At 45.0% G+C, this 20,421-nt stretch overlaps 1 protein-coding gene and 1 non-coding gene across 2 annotated transcripts; one reads left to right on the top strand and one right to left on the bottom strand.

The window, feature by feature from the left end:
- Nucleotides 1-5,542: 5,542 nt before the first annotated feature.
- On the bottom strand, nucleotides 5,543-5,756 carry LOC130870631 (small nucleolar RNA U3). Its single transcript, XR_009056768.1, has one exon. It is a non-coding gene; the product is annotated as a small nucleolar RNA U3 (small nucleolar RNA).
- Nucleotides 5,757-6,624: 868 nt separating this feature from the next.
- Nucleotides 6,625-17,838, top strand: Gtf3c6 (general transcription factor IIIC subunit 6). The gene is made up of 6 exons (XM_057763298.1): nucleotides 6,625-6,753; nucleotides 7,097-7,177; nucleotides 10,333-10,396; nucleotides 10,489-10,533; nucleotides 14,986-15,099; nucleotides 17,111-17,838. Exons 1-6 carry the CDS (start codon nucleotides 6,652-6,654, stop codon nucleotides 17,398-17,400), a joined length of 696 nt encoding a protein of 231 aa, XP_057619281.1. The 5' UTR covers nucleotides 6,625-6,651; the 3' UTR covers nucleotides 17,401-17,838.
- Nucleotides 17,839-20,421: the final 2,583 nt, after the last annotated feature.

The following is a 20,421-nucleotide window of genomic DNA, read 5'->3' as shown; positions in this document are numbered from 1 at the left end:
TCAGCTGCAGAACCATCTCCAGTTCCCTGAGTTTACTCACATAAGCCAGGATGGCATTGGACTTGTTATGTAGCCAAGGATGATCTTGAACTTCTGTTTGTTTGCTCACTGTGAGCTCTGGCTGGTCTGGAATTCTTCCTGCCTCTGTCTCCCAAGTGCTGGTACTAAATAAAGACTTATATCGGGGGCTGGAGAGATGGCTCAGCGGTTAAGAGCATTGCCTGCTCTGCCAAAGGTCCTGAGTTCAATTCCCAGCAACCACATGGTGGCTCACAGCCATCTGTAATGAGGTCTGGTGCCCTCTTCTGGCCTTCAGGCATACACACAGACAGAATATTGTATATATAATAAATAAATAAATATTAAAAAAAAAAAAAAGACTTATATCACCACCACACCCAGCTGACCTTGAACTTCTGATCCTCCTACCTCAAGCTCTCACCGGCTCTGAGGTTGGAGGGCTGTACCATCATTCTTGGTTTTATTGGTGTTGAGGATTTTTTTTTTTTTTTTTTTTTTTTTTTTTTTTGGTTTTTCGAGACAGGGTTTCTCTGTGGTTTTGGAGCCTATCCTGGAACTAGACCAGGCTGGTCTCGAACTCACAGAGATCCGCCTGCCTCTGCCTCCCAAGTGCTGGGATTAAAGGCATGCGCCACCACCGCCCGGCGGCTTCATGCATTTTAAGAAAGTACTCTACCGACTAAGTCACATCTCCAGCTGTGTCCTTGGCTCGGTTTATTTATTTGTTTTTATTGAGACAGGAATCAGTGAGATGGCTTGCAGTGGTTCTCAGCTGTCCCAATGCTGCAGCCCTTTAATATAGTTATGCTGACCCCAACCATAAAATTATGTTTTTGTTGCTGCTTCATGACTGTAATTTTGTTACTGTTATGAATTATAATGTAAATATATGATATACAGGATATCTGATATTCATCCCCAAAGGAGTTGTGACCTCTAACCACTGGCTTAGAGAGTAAGTATTATGACTATCTGAAGACCGGAGCTCTATTCCTGGAACCTATGTAAAGGTAGGAGAGAAGGCTCCACAAACTTGTCTTCTGACACCCTCATTTCAATTGTTTCAGGTGTGTCCGTACCCAAACACATTTACCACACATGCATGTGCACAAACACACTGATAGTAAATGAAATTGAAAATTTAAATAGGTGTTATTTATTTATTTATTTTGGTTTTTCGAGACAGGGTTTCTCTGTGTAGTACTGACTGTCCTGGAACTCGTTCTAAAGACGAGACTGACCTCAAACTCAGAGATAGCTTGCCTCTGCCTTCTGAGTGCTGGGATCACAGGGATTCACCACCATTGCCTAGGCCATGTGTTTTATTTTAAAGACAGGCTCTGGATATGTTTCCCAGGTTGGTCACCCTCCTGTGTTGGGGATTAGAGGTGTATACTACCACAGCCAGCAAGAAATTTTAACAGTTTCTCGTCTGCTCCTCTTCATGCAGTTAGAAGCTAAGTCCCACAGATTCCACCACGTATCAAAGGGGCTGCTGACACACGGTGTGCTTCCGTGTCAACATGACAGGCCACGCTGCATTTGTTTACCTGTTTACCTTTGGTGCTGGTGATTAAACTTCACCCATTGCTAGGCCGCATCATTCTCCGAGCTACGTCTCCTCATTTTACTTTTATTTTGAGACAGGCTCTAACTAAGTCACCTGGGTGACCTTGAACTTTGGATCCTCTGTCGCTGCGCATTTTTCTGTGTACCACGATGACAGATCTTCATTTCCAGGCTCACTTACAAAGCATCATTTGTTTTTGTGTTTTTAAAGATTAATTTATTTTAAGAGTCTCCTCAGTGATTTTTTTTCTTTTTAAGATTTATTATGTATACAGTGTTCTGCCTACATGCATGCCTGCAGGCCAGAAGAGGGCACCAGATCTCATTACAGATGGTTGTGAGCCACCACGTGGTTGCTGGGCATTGAATTCAGGACCTTTAGACGAGCAGGCAGTGCTCTTAACCACTGAGCCATCTCTTCAGCCCAAAATGACAGTCTTTGGTTTTGTTTTGTTGGTTTTTTTTTTTTTTTCGAGACAGGGTTTCTCTGTAGCTTTGGAGCCTGTCCTGGAACTAGCTCTTGTAGACCAGACTGGCCTTGAACTCACAGAGACCTGCACATCTCTGCCTCCCTACTGTTGGGATTAAAGGCGTTAGCCACCACCACCTGGCAGGCAGCATCATTTGTTTTAAAGCAATATTTCAGTATTGCTCAGACTTTTACACAGAAGTGCCTCTCACTGCAGAGACAAATTTCAAAGAAGTCCAGGAGAACACACGTAAGGAATACAGCTCTGTGGTGCTCAGTAATAGGGTTTCTGCCCCTAAACCGGATCCCCCCAAATTGCAAAAGAATAACAACAGGTTGAGTGGAGCAATGTAACTCCGAGGCGGGTTCTCCAGTCCCAGAGACTGAGGCTGGAGAAGCCATGCCCCAAAAGGAAAGGACTTTTATAGGTTGTAGGTGAGGGGTGATGATGTGTCTGCCACAAGTCGGGTTTGTGCCCAAGTAAGGTCAAAAGCTGACCACTTCAGGCGGGAACTTGGGCAGCTGGCACCTTCAGTGGAGGAGCTGGAGAAGTCACTAAGAACTCGGAACTGAACATTTTGGCACCTTTCCTTTGTTCGGAGATCCGAATGGGTGGGGTTTGGTGAGATGTGGGAATGGGGCTTTCCAGATTATCCAGGGTGAGCTGGAGGCTCCAACCCAACAGTCAGTTTTAACCGTCATTTTAACATAATCTAGAATCACCTAGATAGAGGGATTGTGGAGACTGGTTGCCCTGGGGACATGTCTGTGGAGGATTGTCCTGAATATTTGATTGATGTGGAAACCCATTCTTGGGCAGCAAGATTCCCTAGGCAGTGAAGTTGAGTACACATGCCTGCATTCATCATGAAGGGAGCAGGCAAAAGCATCTTGACCTAAGTACAGCCATTTTGATTTCAGACTCCATCTTACCTGTAGGGTGAAATAAAGTTCAGGTTCTCAAGCCGGAGGGGAGCTGAGAACTCGCCAATGGCTGACCAACCTCCTCCCATAGAAATAGTCGTTATAAATCTTAAGTTCTCTAAGACATTATGGCTGTTCCTAACAACATTAAAAAAAAAAAAAGAAGTGAATCTCATTGGTTGGACTGAAAGGCTTACATTCTGTGTCCCTAGTCTTTGATTCCTGATTGGTGAAAATTGTAACTGTAACTTGGCAACGAAAGTTTATGGGTTTTGTGCTTATAATCACTGCTTCTGCCGCTGCTCGTGACTGACAGGGGAAACAAGGCTTCAGAGTCCTTGTCCTGCGGCCCTTACTGATAGTGAGTGACCTGATTATGTGGTGATTATTAAAGTCTTTGGAACAGTGTTGTCTGTCTCCTTTGTAGCACGCAGTGGGCCTCCACCTCCTTCCTGAGTACTAGGTGCCATATCGGTCACTTTATAAAATGCTGAAAACCAAACTCGGGATTTTGTGCACGCCAGCCACTCTGCCAAAAGAACTACCTTTCCCGGCCCCTGTAAGCAGCCTGAAGTCTTTCTTTGTCTTCACATATTGAAGAATATTTTTTTAAAGGGAGGGTCTCAAGTAGCCCATTCTACAGTCAAAGATGATCCTCTTGAAACAGGGTTTCTCCGTGTAGCCTTGGTTGTTCAGGAACTCTCTCTGTAGACCAAACTGGCCTCGAACTCACAAAGATCCGCCTGTCTATGCCTCCAAGTGCTGGGATTAAAGGACTGTGCCACCACCACCTGGTTCATAGATGACCTTGAACATGTGACCCTCCAGCGCTCCTGCAGAGATCACAGGTGCAGCACCACGCCCTATTTAGGTACAGCTAGGGATGAACCCAGGGCGTGCTGCCTGTTAGGCAAGCACTCTGCTAACTGAGCCACATCCCTTAACTGGAGTCCGAGAAATTTCGTGACTATTACTTTGGCATCTTAAACAGTTACACAAATTTTGTGAACTTCTCCACCACCACCACCACTCCTTCTTTCTTTTGAACAGAATCTTACTATGAAGCCTTGACTGGTCTGGAATTCATTATGTAAACCAGTCTGGCCTCAGACGCACAGAGACCCATTCACCTGCCCCTTCGTCACAAATCAAAGGCCGATGCCACCATATCCAGTTATTTTTGTTTTAATGAGTGTTTGACAGACACATACACACATAAAAAATAATAAGGCAAAAATAAATTAAAGAATTAAATTTTAAACTAGGCGGTGGTGGCGCACACCTTTAATCCCAGCATTTGGGAGGCAGAAACAGGCAGATCTCTGTGAGCTTGAGGCCACAGAGTGAGTTTCAGGGCAGGCTCCAAAACTACAGAGAAACCCTGTCTCGAATCCCCGCCTCTCTCCCCAAAACTTATTTTCACAACTATTAATGCTCTCTAGTAAGCTGGAACACTTAACATGATCTCAGTATTTAGTCGTACATGGCTGCTGGCAAATGACTCTTTGCTACTGTGATCTGGTAGAGTAGTATTCCAACTCGGTTTCTTAGGCCAGAGCATCAGTACCGCGGAATTTACTGGGGTGAAAATGCTCACTTGCTATCTGGAGAAGCCTTCCAACTCACTGTGATGCAGTTGAAATTTGAAGAAGTCTTACTTACCCAATACTTAGTAACTGCCCCGCCCCATTAGCGGTTGGACCAAGGGTTTCAAAGGTGCCGGGCGAATGCTCTACCATTGAGCTCTGTTTCTGAAAATAATACTGAAACAGGACTTTAACCCTAAAGGTACTTTTTACTAGAATTTCGCTAAGAAATGTGCTTTTCCTTCAGGCTTTTAAGAGCAAGAAGGAACAGACTGTTAGTTAAATCACTTGTCGCCCCCGTGTGGCAGATTGTGAATATCGCGCCCAATATCATTTAAAGACACAGGCACTCTGTGCTCCTCTCCCAATTGCTCCTATTTACTAATTCAGGCTAATAGCGCCCCTCGCAGAATTTTTTTCTCCCCAAGTAACTTCTTTTATGGTTTCAAAAGACCTAGTTTGGCACACGACTCTTTACTCTTTAAAATTTCTCTTTTTTAAAAATATTCTTTGGGGGCTGGAGAAATGGCTCAGTGGTTAAGAGCATTGCCTGCTCTTCCAAAGGTCATGAGTTCAATTCCCGGCAACCACATGGTGGCTCACAACCATCTGTAACGAGGTCTGCTGCTCTCTTCTGGTCTGCAGACATACACACAGATAGAATATTGTATACATAATAAATAAATAAATAAATATTAAAAAAAATATTCTTGAAGGGCATCGCTCCCATTAAAAAGAACAAAAAACAAGCCGGGCGGTGGTGGTACACGCCTTTAATCCCTTCCCAGCACTCGGGAGGCAAAGGCCGGCGGATCTCTGTGAGTTCGAGGCCAGACTGATCTGCAGAGAGTTCCAGAACAGGTTCTAAAGCCTCGAGACTCCCTCCCCGCAGAAAAAAAAAAAAGAGCAGGAAAAAGCTTTCGTACAAACACCCATAAGAAAAAGCTTACTTTGAACCAGTAATAAAAAAGAAACCACTCAGACTGCATTCTCCCCCTCCACTCTCCCATAGGAAGAGTAGAACGATCATCAATGGCAGATAGCAGTTGCAGGAAGCAACACTAAATGCCGGCTTCACGCTCAGGGGAGAATGCTTCGTATCCTCCTCGTGGTTTCGGGTGCTCTACACAGTCAGAGAAACTTCTCTAGTAACGAACTATAGAAATGATCCCTGAAAGTATAGTCTTAAAGTTGCGTCGTCAACCGCTGTCCAGTCACATCTGGCAGTACATTTTTCACTAATGGTGACATTGGATCGTCCATTTCCCCCGCTCCGTCGCTGCTGTCGGTAATATTCTCTCCGAAGAAATAGCACACACATGTATTTTCAAAGTGATATACGTACTTTCCTTTGAAAAATAAATCATTCTAAATATTATGAATTGTACAGTAACTCAGATTTAAAGTTCTAATTAGCATATTACGGGCAACAACCAATCATGCTAATGTATTCAGGCAAACAAAACCGCTTCCGGTCCAGTTTAAAGATAAAGGGTGTGTGCGGCTTCTCAGATTACATTTTGTTGAGACTGGTTTTGCTTAGTAACCTTTGCTGTTCGATTTCCACCCTGCCCCAGACTTCCCAGTTCAACATTCGGTAGCATTAGTGCTGGATGTGCAAGCCTATACTTGGTGCTAGCTATTCCTGGCCTTGAGTTTGCATTAATAATCCTGCTTTAGCCCCCATAGCAGCTGCTGGGATGACAGTGTAGGCAAGCAGTTCAGTTGACTCGAATTGGTTCTCCAGGTTTCAGTGCGACACGCGAAGTACGTGAGGTTTAGTTTCTAAGATTCAGAGCTTAATCCAGCAGGGAGGGATAGAGGCAGATGCTTTCGTGCATGCTCAGCCACTCACTGAGTTCTGGGCAGCCTGAGCTCTACGAACCACGTTCTCCCAAGGGGCTAAAAAAAATCGAAATTTCCCAAGCTCGAAAGCTCGGAGTGTGCAGAGCCTTCACGTGCTCTCCTGCGGACTCCTGGCGTGGCCATCTTGCTTTCTGGCGAGGCGTTCGTGCGTCGAGAGCGGATATGGGGGCCGCTGCCCATATCCAAGATGGCGGCCCAAGGTGGGCGTGGCCAGTGATGGCGTCTCCGAGCGTGCGAACTATGGCGGCTGCGATAGATCCGAGTTGGGAGGACGAGGAGGACGACGAGGAGGAGGAGGAAGAGGAGATAGAGGAGGCTGTAAGCGTGTGTCGAAGGCCTTCAGCATTGGCGGTCATAGCTGTGCCAGGCCCGTTGGGGAAAAGAGTCCCGAATGCGGACGGCGGGAGGGAGGCCCGGAGACTGCTCGCTCTCTTTCCGACCCTGGGGCACGAGAAGCGGGGAGCTCTAACCCCAGTAGTAGTCTACCCATTCTAGAAAGAATAGAGATGGTCTTGGGGGTTCCGCGGGTAATCTGCTTCCACCAGAGACTACATCCAGTTTTCACAAAGGTGGCCTCGTTAAATTGGGATTTGGGACATTTCTGTTATTGTCCCTTGCTCGCTGGCCGTGTACCATACTAACTTTTTTTTTCTTCCGCCAGGAGCAATTTGTTCTGGTAGAGTTGTCAGGAATTATTGATTCCGACTTTCTCTCCAAATGTGAAAATAAATGCAAGATTTTGGTGAGTCTTAGAATTTGGGGAATGTTGTAGATTTTTATTCTTTCGAGTTCAGCGAAAGTTGTAGATTTTCTTTCCTCTGTCTGTCTGTCTGTCTGTCTGTCTCGTTTTTCTGAAATCTGTCTACTACTGCCTCCAGAGTGCTGGGATTAAAGGAATGTGCCACCACCACCTGGCATTTTTTCTCAAAGTTAAAACAGAAATGAAGTGGATACACTTGTCCACGAAGATAAATATGCTCATTCCACCTTACAAAGCTTAAGGTAAGCTTGTTCCAGAGGAACAAGGTAACGGGTGATTCTATGGAGTAAGGAAATGCCTGCTTCGTTGCCTGAATGTACGGCCGGAGAGAATGTGGAGAGTAAAAGATAACATTTTGTTTGGAACTTTGGACAAAAGCCTCATCCAGTGCTGTACCTAAGCAGAGCCTGTCTTCTTTCTAGTAGGCCTAGAAAGTTCCATCCTCCAGAGGTACCAGTCAAGAGTAATAGTCTGAGCCGGGCGGTGGTGGCGCACGCCTTTAATCCCAGCACTCGGGAGGTAGAGGCAGGCGGATCTCTGTGAGTTCGAGGCCAGCCTGGTCTACAAGAGCTAGTTCCAGGACAGGAACCAAAAGCTACGGAGAAACCCTGTCTCGAAAAATCCAAAAAAAAAAAAAAAAGTAATAGTCTGGTCCCAGACTCTGGTCTAAGTGTGGACATGTATATCCACATTACCTGCTTCTCTCAAGTGTCTGCACATGACAACAGGCAGAGTCTTTGGTGTATCTCCATGACAACAGGCAGAGTCTTTGGTGTATCTCCATGACAACAGGCAGAGTCTTTGGTGTATCTCCATGACAACAGGCAGAGTCTTTGGTGCATCTCCATGACAACAGGCAGAGTCTTTGGTGTATCTCCATGGCTCACACCCGAGCCTCAGCCATCAGACTAGAAGAAACAGCATGAAAGTAGGCCGTCCTGGTACACCCTATAATGTCAGCATTGGAGAGTCTAAGGCAGGCATCCTTAATGACAAAGTAAATTCTAGGCCAGCTTGAGCTTCAGGGAGCCTTGTCTTTAAAAATCCTAAAGAAGCTAGGTAGTAGTGGCACATAACTTTAATTTCAGCACTTGAGAGGCAGAGGCAAGTGGATCTCTATGGGTTTGAGGCTGCCTAGTCTACAAATTGGGTTCCTGGAGAGCCAGAACTGTTACACACAGACGGAAACCCTGTCTTAAAAAAACCAACAAGCACCGGGCGATGGTGGCGCACGCCCGGCACTCGGGAGGCAGAGGCAGGCGGATCTCTGTGAGTTCGAGACCAGCCTGGTCTACAGAGCTAGTTCCAAAGCCACAGAGAAACTCTGTCTCAAAAAACCAAAAACAAAAACAACAACAAAAAAAAACCAACAAACCAGGCGATGGTGGCGCACGCCTTTAATCCCAGCCCTAGGGAGGCAGAAGCAGGCGGATCTCTGTGAGTTCAGCCTCGTGTACAGAATGAGAGCCAGGACTACAGAGAAGCCCTGTCTCAAAAAACCAATAAGATAAACCTTCAAAAAAAAAAAAAAACACACAGGGGCTGGGGAGATGGCTCAGAGGTTAAGGACATTGCCTATTCCTCCAGAGGACCTGGGTTCAATTCCCAGCACCCACATGCAGTTTACAACTGTCTGTAACCCCAGTTCCAGAGGATTTGACAACTTCACACCAATTCACATGAAATAAAGTTTAAAAAAATTAAAAAAACAAAAACCAGATTTAGATTTGACACATGTCTTTAGTACCAGTATTTTAGAGGCAGAGGCAAGTGGACAAAGAAACACTGTCTCAAAAAACAAAACAAAACAAAAAATAAGCAAGTTATAAAGTGTGTGATAATTGTGTGTACACAACAGGTTTCATTCTGATAATCTTATACATGTACATAATATACTTGATCATAATCACCCGTCTCCCCCGGCCTTCCTTCTCCCCAGTAGTTCCCGGCAAGGGCTGATGGAATAGAGGTTGGCCATGAACTCAGTTTGTAGCTAAGGCTGTTTTTGAGCTTGATTCTCCTACTTCTAGCTCTTGAGTGCAGGATTACCGGAATGTGCCACCATACCTGGCATTGCTTTTCTTTCTTTCTTTCCTTTTTTTTTTCTTTTTTGTGATTGCATTTATTTATTTTTGTGTGTGGCTGTATGCGTGCCACGGTATTCCTGTGGAGGAGGTCAGAGGACAGCTCGTAGGAGTCACTTTCCTACTTCCACCATGTAGGTTCTGGGGATTGAACTCAGGTCATCAGGTTTGACAGCAAGCACCTGCCTGCTGAGTGATCTTGGTGTCCCTTGAGATTTGTCATGTTTTTTGCTTTTTTTGAAGACATGGTCGCATATGTAGCCTGAGCTGACCCACGATCTTTCCATCCTGGAACTCAGTCTGTAGACTAGACTGGTGTCAAGCTCAGATGGCCTGCCTCTTTGCTTTCCAAGTGCTGGGATTAAAGGCATGCCCCACCACATCTGGTCCAAAGAGCCCTGGCTATCCTGGAACTTGCTTTGTAGACCAGGCTAGTCTCTGCCTCATGAGTGCCCCAACACATCCAGCTCCAAGGGCATTTTTTTGGGGGGTGGGGGGAGTTTTTAAGATGGTTTCTCTGGCTTGTCCTGGAACTCACTTTGTAGACCAGGCTGGTCTCAAACTCACAGGCCCAGAGTGTCCACCTCTGCCTCTTGAGTGCTGGGATTAAAGGTGTGCACCACCACCACCTGTCTTGAAGGGAAAATTTCTTTTTAAAGGTTTATTTATTTAGTATATAGTGTTCTGTCTGCACGAATGCCTGCAGGCCAGAAGAGGGCGCCAGATGGTTGTGAGCCACCATGTGGTTGCTGGGAATTGAACTCAGGACTTCTGGAAGAACAGCCAGTGCTCTTAACCTCTGAGCTATTTCTCCAGCCCTCAAGGGAAATGTTCTTTTGTTTTGTTTTTTTTTTTTTTTGGTTTTTCGAGACAGGGTTTCTCTGTGGCTTTGGAGCCTGTCCTGGAACTAGCTCTGTAGACCAGGCTGGTCTCGAACTCACAGAGATCCGTCTGCCTCTGCCTCCCGAGTGCTGGTATTAAAGGCGTGCGCCACATCGCCCGGCAAGGGAAATTTTCTAATGGTGGTATTTTATGCCCTTTAATCTGTTGTAGGGAATTGATACTGAGAGGCCCATCCTGCAAGTAGACAGCTACGTGTTTGCTGGGGAGTACGAAGGTAGGAGAATGCCGGATGTTCAAGCTCCTTTGTCATGTGCCTCTCAGAGTATTTCTGCCATCTTTCCTAATTTGCCTTACATTTTCCTGCAGATACTCTTGGGACCTGTGTTATATTTGAAGAAGGTGTTGAACGTGGTAAGTCATTGCTATGCTAGACTAACTTTCTACAGATTATTTCAAATTTACTGTGTGTTTTGTTTTTTGTTTTTTATTTTATTGTTGCTTAATATCAGGTCATCTGTAGCTCAGGCTGGCTTTGAACTCACAATCCTCCTGCGTCCTTAGTGCTGGGATTATAGCCTTGATACCCTGTAGCATGAATTCTAATGGTTCTTTTTTTTTTTTTTTTTTTTTGGTTTTTCGAGACAGAGACAGGGTTTCTCTGTGGTTTTGGAGCCTGTCCTGGAACTAGCTCTGTAGACCAGGCTGGTCTCGAACTCACAGAGATCCGCCTGCCTCTGCCTCCCGAGTGCTGGGATTAAAGGCGTGCGCCACCACCGCCCAGCGTCTAATGGTTCTTAATAAAAACCCCGAGCCAGATATTAGGGAGTGAAAGCTGAGAGATCAGAGAAGCAGTGCAGCCAGCCACTAGAGAGACCTTCTGTTTCTACAGAATCCTCAAATCAAGAGGACAATCCTGTCCTCATTCTCAGACTGCATTCTCAGACTGCTGCCTCAGACGGATTGCTTCAGACTGCACTGAGCTCCTGTCTCCTTCCGCTTTTTACTCCTCTTTCTACCCAGCCATATCACTCCTATCTCCACCTCCCTGGTACTGGGATTAAAGGAATGGGATCCCAAGTATTAGGATCGCCTATGTGTAAGCTCTGTTTCTTTTTTAGACAGATTCAGCCTCATGTAGCCCAGGGTGGCCTTGAACTAACAGATCTGTCTGCCTCTGTCTGCCAAGTCTTGGAATTAAAGGTGTGTGCTCTCACTTCCTGGCCTCTACTGGCTTAGCTCTGCACTCTGATCTTCAGGCAAACTTTATTTGTGAAAACAAACAAAATATCACTGCAGTACTTCAACTTGCCTAGCTTCAGATTTGCCTGGAGAGATGGCTCAGCGGTTAAAAACATGTACTGTTCTTGCAGAGGACCTGGGTTCAGTTCCCAGTACCATGTTGGGTGGCTCACAAGTGCCTGTAACACCAGCTCTAGGGGTTGGTCTCGGAGAGCACATTCCCACATATAGACAGACACACATACACACTGAAAAGTTCTTTAAAAAATACATTATGTGTAATAAATATTAAAATTGATATCTTAGGTTGGGCATGGTCGTGCATACCTTAATCCCAGCACTTGAAAGGCAGAAGCTGGTGGATCTCTGTGAATCTGAGGCCAGCCTGGTTTACATAGCAGATTCAGGTCAGCCAGCATTGTGGTGAGACCCTGTCTCAAAAAACTAATAATAAAAATAAATAATACCTCAGGCTGGTGATGGCTCGGTGGGTAAAGATGCTTGTCGCCAAGTCTGACAACGTGAGTTCAGTCCTTGGGGCCCACATGGTGGAAGGGGAATACTGACTCTTGCAAGTTGTCCTCTGACTTCCACACACGTGCTGTGACAGTCCTGTGCACATACAAACACATAAAAAGCGTAATTAAAACTGGGCAGTGGTGGTGCATACCTTTAATCCCAGCACTCAGGGGTGGGGGAGCAGAGGCAGATGGATCTCTGTGAGTTCGAGGCCAACCTTTTCTACAGAGCGAGCTCCAGGACAAGCTCCAAAGCTATAGAGAAATCCTGTCTTGAAAAACAAAACAAAAAGTATAATTAAAACAAAAAAACTGAAAACTAAGTATTATATACACACACACACACATTGTCTAATTGTATAGCTCCTCCCCATTTTGTCTTTGACTTGAAACAGTTTAAAGTGTTAACAGAAATGTGATGTCACAGCTTCTGATTGCAGCGAGTCAGGAGGTTGTGAGTTCAAGGCCTGACTGAGCTATACAGTGAGATTCTTCCTCACAGTCAAAGAGTTACAGCTAAGTGGCAGCATGTGTGCAGCCTGTGGGAAATCTGTGTGCAGCCCCCAGTACCTCAGCAAAATCCCTCAGCATATGAGTAAAGCCTGTGCTCAGTTCCTTGCTTATGCCCTTTCCTCTGTCTCCACAAATAATCACTGCTTTGAATTTGATGTTTCTTTTGCCTATACCTAATTTTATATTCCATATATATGACTTTTCAAACTTGAGGCTGGGGCTTAGCTTTGTGGTAGATTGTTGCCTTGCAGCAATACTGTTAAAAAACAGAAACCGAAAAGTTTATCTAAATTGTAACGTACCATATAAGATAGTCTGTATTTTTTTATTTAGCTATATTTTGAGGTTTATACCTGATGCTATGAGTGTGCGTTTATTTTCCTGTTGTGTAGTACTCCATTTAGAGACTAGTATGTTCTGTAGTTCGTTCCCACTGTGAGTATAAGCTGATACCCAGTTCAACTGTATAAAATCACCAATAGTTAATAGCTGCTATTTTTTTTTTTTAATTTGTTTTTTCAAGACAGGGTTTCTCTATGTAGTCTTGGCTCTCTGAGAACTCACTCTGTAGACCAGGCTGGCCTCATATTCAGAGATCCGCCTGCCTCTGTCACTGAGTACTGGGGTGCTAGGACTAAAGGGGTGCTCCAGCACCACTCAGCTTGTTTGTTTTTGGTTTTGGTTTTTCAAGACAGGGTTTCTCTGTGGCTTTGGAGCCACTTGCCACCACTACCCGACTTTGTTTTGTTTTTTGAGGCAGGGTTTCTTTTTAGTCCTGGCTGTTCTGGAACTCTGTTTTATAGACCAGTCTGGCCTTGAACTCAGGGATCTTCTTGCCTCTGCCTCTTGAGTGCTGGAATTAAAGGTGTGCACCACCACACACAGCTAATAGCTACTCTTTGTCATCTTCTATATGTTAGTTCTAAAGGATTTGTATATTATTTATATGTTTATTTGATCATTTGACCCTTACCACAGTTCAGTGAACAAGATACTTTCTGTTTGTTTGGAAGCAGCCTCAGTACAGGGTGGCCTGGAATTCTCTGTGTTTCCCAGGCTGGACTTAAATTCTGCTATTTTCTGAGCCTCTCAAGTGCCAGCGTCGGTGCCGTCTTCCTGCTCCTTCGTAGCTGTGAAAGCACGGGTGTCAGCAACAGTCTCAGAGTCACACAGGAGTGAGTGGCAGGGCCAGGGTTTGAATGTAGCTTGGTTTCAAGGCTCATTTTCATTTTCTCTTAATGATGTTGGGGACTGAACTATAGATTTGCATATCCTCTCCCTTGCTGACTTCAGACTTGTGATCCTCCTGTCTCAGCCTTCTGAGTGCTTTGCTGTACAGCCATGCGTTTCTTTTTTTCTTTCTTTCTTTTTTTTTTTTTTTTTTTTTGGTTTTTCGAGACAGGGTTTCTCTGTGGTTTTGGAGCCTGTCCTGGAACTAGCTCTTGTAGACCAGGCTGGCCTCAAACTCACAGAGATCTGCCTGCCTCTGCCTCCCAAGTGCTGGGATTAAAGGCGTGCGCCTGGCGCGTTTCTTAATATACCTCAATATAAAAATGCTGCCATATTCTTTATGTGTGTCCTTGTGTGTACAGGTAAACAACTTTCTCCAAACTTTATATCTAGAGCTAGATTGATGAGCAAAAGGAAGATAGACTTAATAAGAGGCTGGGGTTATAACTCTCCTCTAGAACATTTGCTTAGCACGTGGGAGGCCTTAGCCACAATTACCCAGCACCAAAAAATAAATGTAAAAAGAGGGGTGGAGGAGAATAAAAGTGGAATGTATGCTATCTTCAACTAAATGAGCAGCTCGAACTACATGAAATTCTAAGTTTGAATATTAGCAATAGCCGGGCAGTGGTGGCACACGCCTTTAATCCCAGCAGAGGCAGGCGGATCTTTGTGAGTTCGAGGTCAGCCTGGTCTACAGAGCGAGTTCCAGGACAGCCAGGGCTACATAGAGAAACTCTGTCTCGAAAAACCAAAAAAAGAAAGAAAAGAAGAAAAGAATATTAGCAATAGCTGGAGTTCATATGGTTCAGATGTCTAGATGCCATTATGTTCTCTCCTGATGTGTGGCAGGAGCTCGCACTCGGCAGAACAGGATGCGGAAGTTTCTGGTGTCTCCTGTCTTTGGCCCAGTGTCTCATTCTCTCACCTGTCTGGGTCTACAGTCTTTAAAAGTTGTAGTTCTTGGCAGCAATATCACAACAGTGTTCCCAGGCTTTTCTAACTGGGAGCATCCCCACTCAATCCTCTTGCTTCAAGTAGGGCATTTGGTTCTGGTCCTTCATTTGGGTGATGGGATTGTTGATAAACTGCCCTGCAGGCCAACTCCTGACCCCTATTTTCCATGTTAGGGCTTGAGTCTATCCTTCCTGCTCCCTTAATCTCTGTTTTCATGTTTCTGGCCTCATGGCTGTTTGGGTCTGAGTCTGTTGTGCCTTTGAGTGACAGTGTTATCTGTCATTTCTTTGCATGTGGGACAGGAGTGATGAATCACAGTGTGACTTCTCGTGCTGTCTCCATAGGAAGTAGTTGAGTACTTGATGTGATGCGTGAAGCAGCATAATAAGATCATTTTATGTCCTAGTGGAGCCGGAAGGGACCGACAAGACAGTGCTCAAGTACAAATGCCACACGATGAAGAAGCTCAGCATGACAAGGACGCTGCTGACAGAAAAGAAGGAAGGAGAAGAAAACATAGGTTTGTTGACTCCATTCTTTGAAGATGGGTGCCCTTGGGCTGGGAACGTAGCTAAGTGGTCAAGAACCCTTGCCCAGCGTTTGTGAGACCCTTGGATCAATGCCTAGTACTAACCGGATGTGGTGGCATATGCTTGTAATCCCAGTGCTTTGTGGGGTGGGGGAAGGCAGCTGAAGATCAGGAGTTCAAGGCCAGACTCAGCTACTTGGCAAGTGGAAGGAAGATGTGAGCTCAAACCCTGAGTCCCATACATAAACAGACAAAAGCAAGTAGGTGATCTTAGTGTGGGCTTTGGCAGTGGGTGATACACTGCTATCAGGATATTCCTTGGATTTTCAGAGATAGCTATATTAATAAACTATATTAAAATTTAGCACTGCATTGGGTGTGTGGCTATTAGGTACAATCCCAGTACTTGGGAGGCCAGGCCAGGCTCAGAGTTCTTCCTTTTGCTTTCACGCCACAGACTCCCATTGCCTTCCGACGTCCTCCTGCCCCTCTGTTTATGCCCCCCTCGCCATCCCCTTCCTTCTGATGTCCTCCTGCCCCTCTGTTTATGCCCCCCTCGCCATCCCCTTCCTTCTGATGTCCTCCTGCCCCTCTGTTTATGCCCCCCTCGCCATCCCCTTTCTACTTTCATGTCCTAGAAAGTTTCCCTAGGAGGAAAGCATGCAATCCGTGTCTTTCTCATTAAGCTTATTTTGTTTAATAATGAGTTTTAGAGTTCTAGTTGTATCCATTTTCCTACATATGTCAACTTAATTCTTATTTATAGTGAAATGAATAAACTTAGATTCTGTATTGTGTGTGTGCCTCTCTTTAGACAGGTTTTGTATTGTATGTGCCTCTCTTTAGACAGGTTTTGTATTGTATGTACCTCTCTTTAGACAGGTTTTGTGTTGTATGTACCTCTCTTTAGACAGGACCCTTGCAGTAACGTCTGCTCCTCCTTCTGTCACACTCCCTAGCTCTGGGATTACAGACGCGCTGCCTCTCCCTTTCTGAGTGCTGGGCAATGCAGGCAAAGCTCAATCCTCAGCACCCTTGCAGGGGCCCTGGGGAGGTGGACACAGGAGGACAGGCTCACTGGTCAGTCGGTCTACCTGGATCAGTGAGTTCCAGGTTCAGGGAGAGAGCTCTTCTCCAGAGGTGTGCACACTGATTAAGGAAGATGTCCCATGTCTACTTTTGGCCTTTATACACACATGCACATGTATATTTCACACATACTCATATACCACACACAAATACATTAAAGTTTAGGATGTTTTAAATTGTTATCGGCAGCAGTGGCTTGCACAGATATGGACATCAGAGGACAGCTCTGGTTCCGTCTGTCATCCCCATGTAGGGTCTGTGGATCAGACTTATGTAAATCTTTCATGGCAAGTACTTTTACCCGTTGAACTGTCTTCAAAACCCCATAAATATTAAATAAATAAGTAGGCAGATAAATAAATAAACAGGCCAGGCATAGTGACCTTTCCTTTAATCCCAGTACTTGGGAGATAGAGGCAGACAGATCTTTATGAGTTCAAGGCCAGTCTGATCTACACAACTAGGGCTCCATAGTGAGATTCTGTCCCAGGAAAAGAGGATGAAATAAAATAAAATCATTTTAGAAGTGCTTGACCTGAAGTGAAGAGACCTGGGAATGAACTTGAGGCATGCAGGGCTGTATCCCCCCTATATGTGTTTATCCAATGATGGATCTTTAGTATGGTTCTGTATCTTGGCTGTTGTGAATACTGCAGCCGCAAACATAGATGTGCAAGTATCTCTGTGCTGGACCGACTCAGCATCCTCCCACTGTGTATCTAGGAGTGGTAGCAATAGACCATTTACTGGTCCTCTTTTTTATAAGGCATTGTCATACTGATCTCTGTAGTGGTTGTACAAAATTACATCCCTCCAGCCCAGCAACAGCTCTTCATCTGTGCCACATTTGTTTTGATTAACTGAAATTTTCTGCTTCTTTCTTATTTGTCCTGCTTATCTCCTGCCCAATTAGATGGTGTAGAGTGGTTACAGATGAAGGATAACGATTTCTCCTATAGACCCAACATGATCTGCAGCTTTCTACATGAAAATGAAGATGAGGCTGTAGTGCCAGCCCCTGACAAACCTGTGGGGTTGGAAGACGAAGAGATTCAGATGGAAAGCAGCGCAGAGCAGACCCACGAGCAGGAGACAGGACAGCACTTGGAAGCAGAGGACCCTGGCTCTCCTGGAGACACCCCTGCCGAGATGGAAAGCTCTGTCTTCATGGGAATTCAAGATGGAAATGTTTCTCAGTCATGAACTTTTTAAAAAGAGGTCTTGTATACAATAATTGCCGTGCAGCTTGCAAATGGCTTACCATTTTAGTGTTACTGTTGACAGTATATATATTTCCAGTTACAATACAATTTAATATACTAGAATCATGCAGGACCAGACAGGAATTTGGTTTATAAAATATAACCTATGGGGCTAGAGAGATGGCTCCATAGTTAAGGGCACTGGCTGCTACTCGTCCCGAGGACTTGGCTTTGATTCCCACAAGGCAACTTACAACCATCTGTGGCTTCAGTTCCAAGAGATCTGATGCCTGCCCTGGCTTCGGTCAGCATCAGGTTCTCTCTTACCTGTCTGTGGGTTCTGGAAATCAAAGCCAGGTCATCAGGCTAGCGCAGCAGATGCTTTTCCTGTGGACCATGTCACAGCCATCTGTCTACATATAGCCCCTTTAAGAATATTGATGTGTGTGTGTGTGTGAGAGTGTGTTTGTGTGTTCACCACAATCTTTCTGACCTGGTGCCCGAAGACTCCAGAAGAGCAATTTGGGTTTCCTGGAACTAGAGTTGGAGATGGTCATGAGCCATGTGAGTGCTGGGAACTGAAGCCCAGTGCTCTCCAAGAGCAGTAAGTCCTCTTAACTGCTGAACCATCACTTGTCAATCTCCCCCATCTCCACTCTCCTTTTGCTTTCCTGAGACAAAGTTTTGCTATGTAACCCAGGCTAGACCAAAATTTTCCAGCTTTTTTTTTTTTTTTTTTTTTTTTTTTGACAGGGTTTCTCTGTAGTGTTTGGAGCCTGTCCTGGAACTAGCTCTTGTAGACCAGGCTGACCACAACTCACAGAGATCCACCTGCCTCTTCCTCCCGAGTGCTGGAATTAAAGGCCTGCACCACCATCACCCGGCCCAGCTCTCTGATGGTAGCAAGTGTCCTTGTATTTTAAAGTCATCTTGCAGATAGACACTATGAAGGGCAGAAGCAACAAGACAGCAAGTTGGATTCGGAACACCGATGCTTCCCTGGGCCACTATGAGTTAGAGGGTCAACAAAACCTCTTCCTGGAAAAAAGACCTTGAGGTGGTTTTGGGTTTTGTTTGAGTTTGGGTCTCACTATGTAATCCTGACTGGCCTAATACTTGCGTGTAAACTAGGGAGGCATCAAACAACAGAGAGTTGCCTGCTTCTGTCTCCTGAGTGCTGGAATTCAAGAATTGCCACCATGCCCTGCTGATCTTGAGTTTCCCTCTCAATACCTGAAGATAATAATGGAATGTCAAGTATGATACTAGCAATATTATGATAAAAAATAGCCCCCTTGACTGCTCCTGGGACTGGAGAGGGAGGAGAAGAGGAGTGGGGGGGGAGGGGGAGAGGGGCGGGAGGAGGGGGAGGGAAATGGGAGGCGGGGAGGAGGCGGAAAATTTTTTTTTTCAATAAAAAAAAAAAGAATGTAGAAAAAAAATGACTGGAGGTATAGCTCAGTGGTAGAGTTATTACCTAACATGCGTGACTCTTTGGGTTTGATGCTCAACACCACCCAAACCAAAAAATATCTGAACAAGGAAATAGGCTGTCTGTGCCCATTAAGATGAGGAAGGCCTAGGCCATCTGCTTAAGGGCTTGTCGAGCATCTGCCTAGCTTCTCCAGCTTCCCCTCCACTGCAACTGTGCAAACCTTAAAAAAATGCATATTAAACAACACAGTCTGGCTGGTGCGTGTGAACCATCCGATGTCAGTGTCAGGCACCAAACTTAGGTTCTGTGGGAGATCACTAAGCACTCTTAACTGCTGACCTCAGATAGCTAGGATTGGCAAAAAGTACCTATACCCACTGAGCCATCTCTCCAACCCAACCATGGTTATTTTTAAATTTTGTGTTAACACTCATTTCTAGTTTATTATATATTATATATCATATAATAGGCAGCCAATAAATATGAAGGGATAAGAAAACCTTCCTGAGCCTTCTTGGTCAGGACTTGGAATCCCAGGACTTGGAAGGCAGAGCCAGGCAGATCTCTCCAGGCCATTCTGGTCTGAGATTGAGTTCCAGAACAGCACCAGACAGAGAAACCCTGTCTTCAAAAAACAAGAAAACAAAACCACCAAATGCTTTGAAGGTTGAAGTCAGCTTAGACTGAAGAGAGCTAAAAGGTCTTGTGATGTCTATTATTAATTAGAATGGAAGTAGAGACCCAGATAAAGCAGGGCCATAGTGAGCAGAACAACACCAACCCCTGCTTGGCTCCTGCTCATCATTCCGGCAGTTGGGAGGCTGCAAGCTTGATGCCAGGCCAGATTATAGTGTGAGATCCTGTCCCCTAAAAGGAGGGACAAAAAAAAACAGCACTTATTATTTCTTCCAAGACTAGAAGCTGTGAAATACTACAAACTCTCTCTTTTCATTTTGCCTTTTGAAAAAGCCAACTATGCCACTGGAGGACAGTTGAACTGATTCTTTTGGTCTTCCTGTCCTCAGCACTTCCTTTTTTACATCAGATGGAGTTTCTATCACAGATTGGTGCCCTGGAGGATGCCTACTCAACAGCCTTCAAGTTAGTCCAGTTCTGATACTGCCCATGGGACATAGTGTCAGGTCTCACAGTTAAGGGCTCAGTTCCATAGGATTGCCCATCTCTACATATTAATCTCAAGTAGTGAGTTCCCCAAATTACCCACAATTTATGACTTGGTTACAAGTGGGATGTTCTCACAATCCATTTCTTATTTTCAACCGCTTGCTAAAACAGCTCCTAGAATTTAGGAAAAGGACCTGGGAAAGTTCTGTTTTATTTTTTGTGTGTGTGTGTTTCTGATTTTTTCAAGACAGGATTTTTCTGTGTAACAGTCCTGGTTGTCCTGGAACTCGCTCTGTATACCAGGCTGGCCTCCAACTCACAGAGATCTGCCTGCCTCAATCTTCCAAGTGCTGCTATTAAAGGTGTGTGCCACCACCGCCTGTTCCAGGAAAGTTTGTTTACTAGAATTTCTTGCTTAATTATTTTGAGATAGTGTCCAGTCTCACCCTGAACTGAGACTGA

This window comes from Chionomys nivalis, chromosome 2 (assembly GCF_950005125.1).
Source record: "Chionomys nivalis chromosome 2, mChiNiv1.1, whole genome shotgun sequence".
NCBI lineage: Eukaryota > Metazoa > Chordata > Mammalia > Rodentia > Cricetidae > Chionomys > Chionomys nivalis.
Note: the sequence above shows the minus strand (reverse complement) of the source record. Positions and strands in the feature narration are given on the sequence as shown.

What these genes read in the sequence shown, in the direction of transcription:
- Gtf3c6 (XM_057763298.1), top strand. Translation starts at nt 6,652, where the DNA reads ATGGCGTCTCCGAGCGTGCGAACTATGGCGGCTGCGATAGATCCGAGT. An exon ending in GTTTGCTGGGGAGTACGAAG is followed by an intron (nt 10,397 to 10,488) that starts GTAGGAGAATGC and finishes ATTTTCCTGCAG; the next exon opens with ATACTCTTGGGACCTGTGTT. An exon ending in TGAAGAAGGTGTTGAACGTG is followed by an intron (nt 10,534 to 14,985) that starts GTAAGTCATTGC and finishes TTTATGTCCTAG; the next exon opens with TGGAGCCGGAAGGGACCGAC.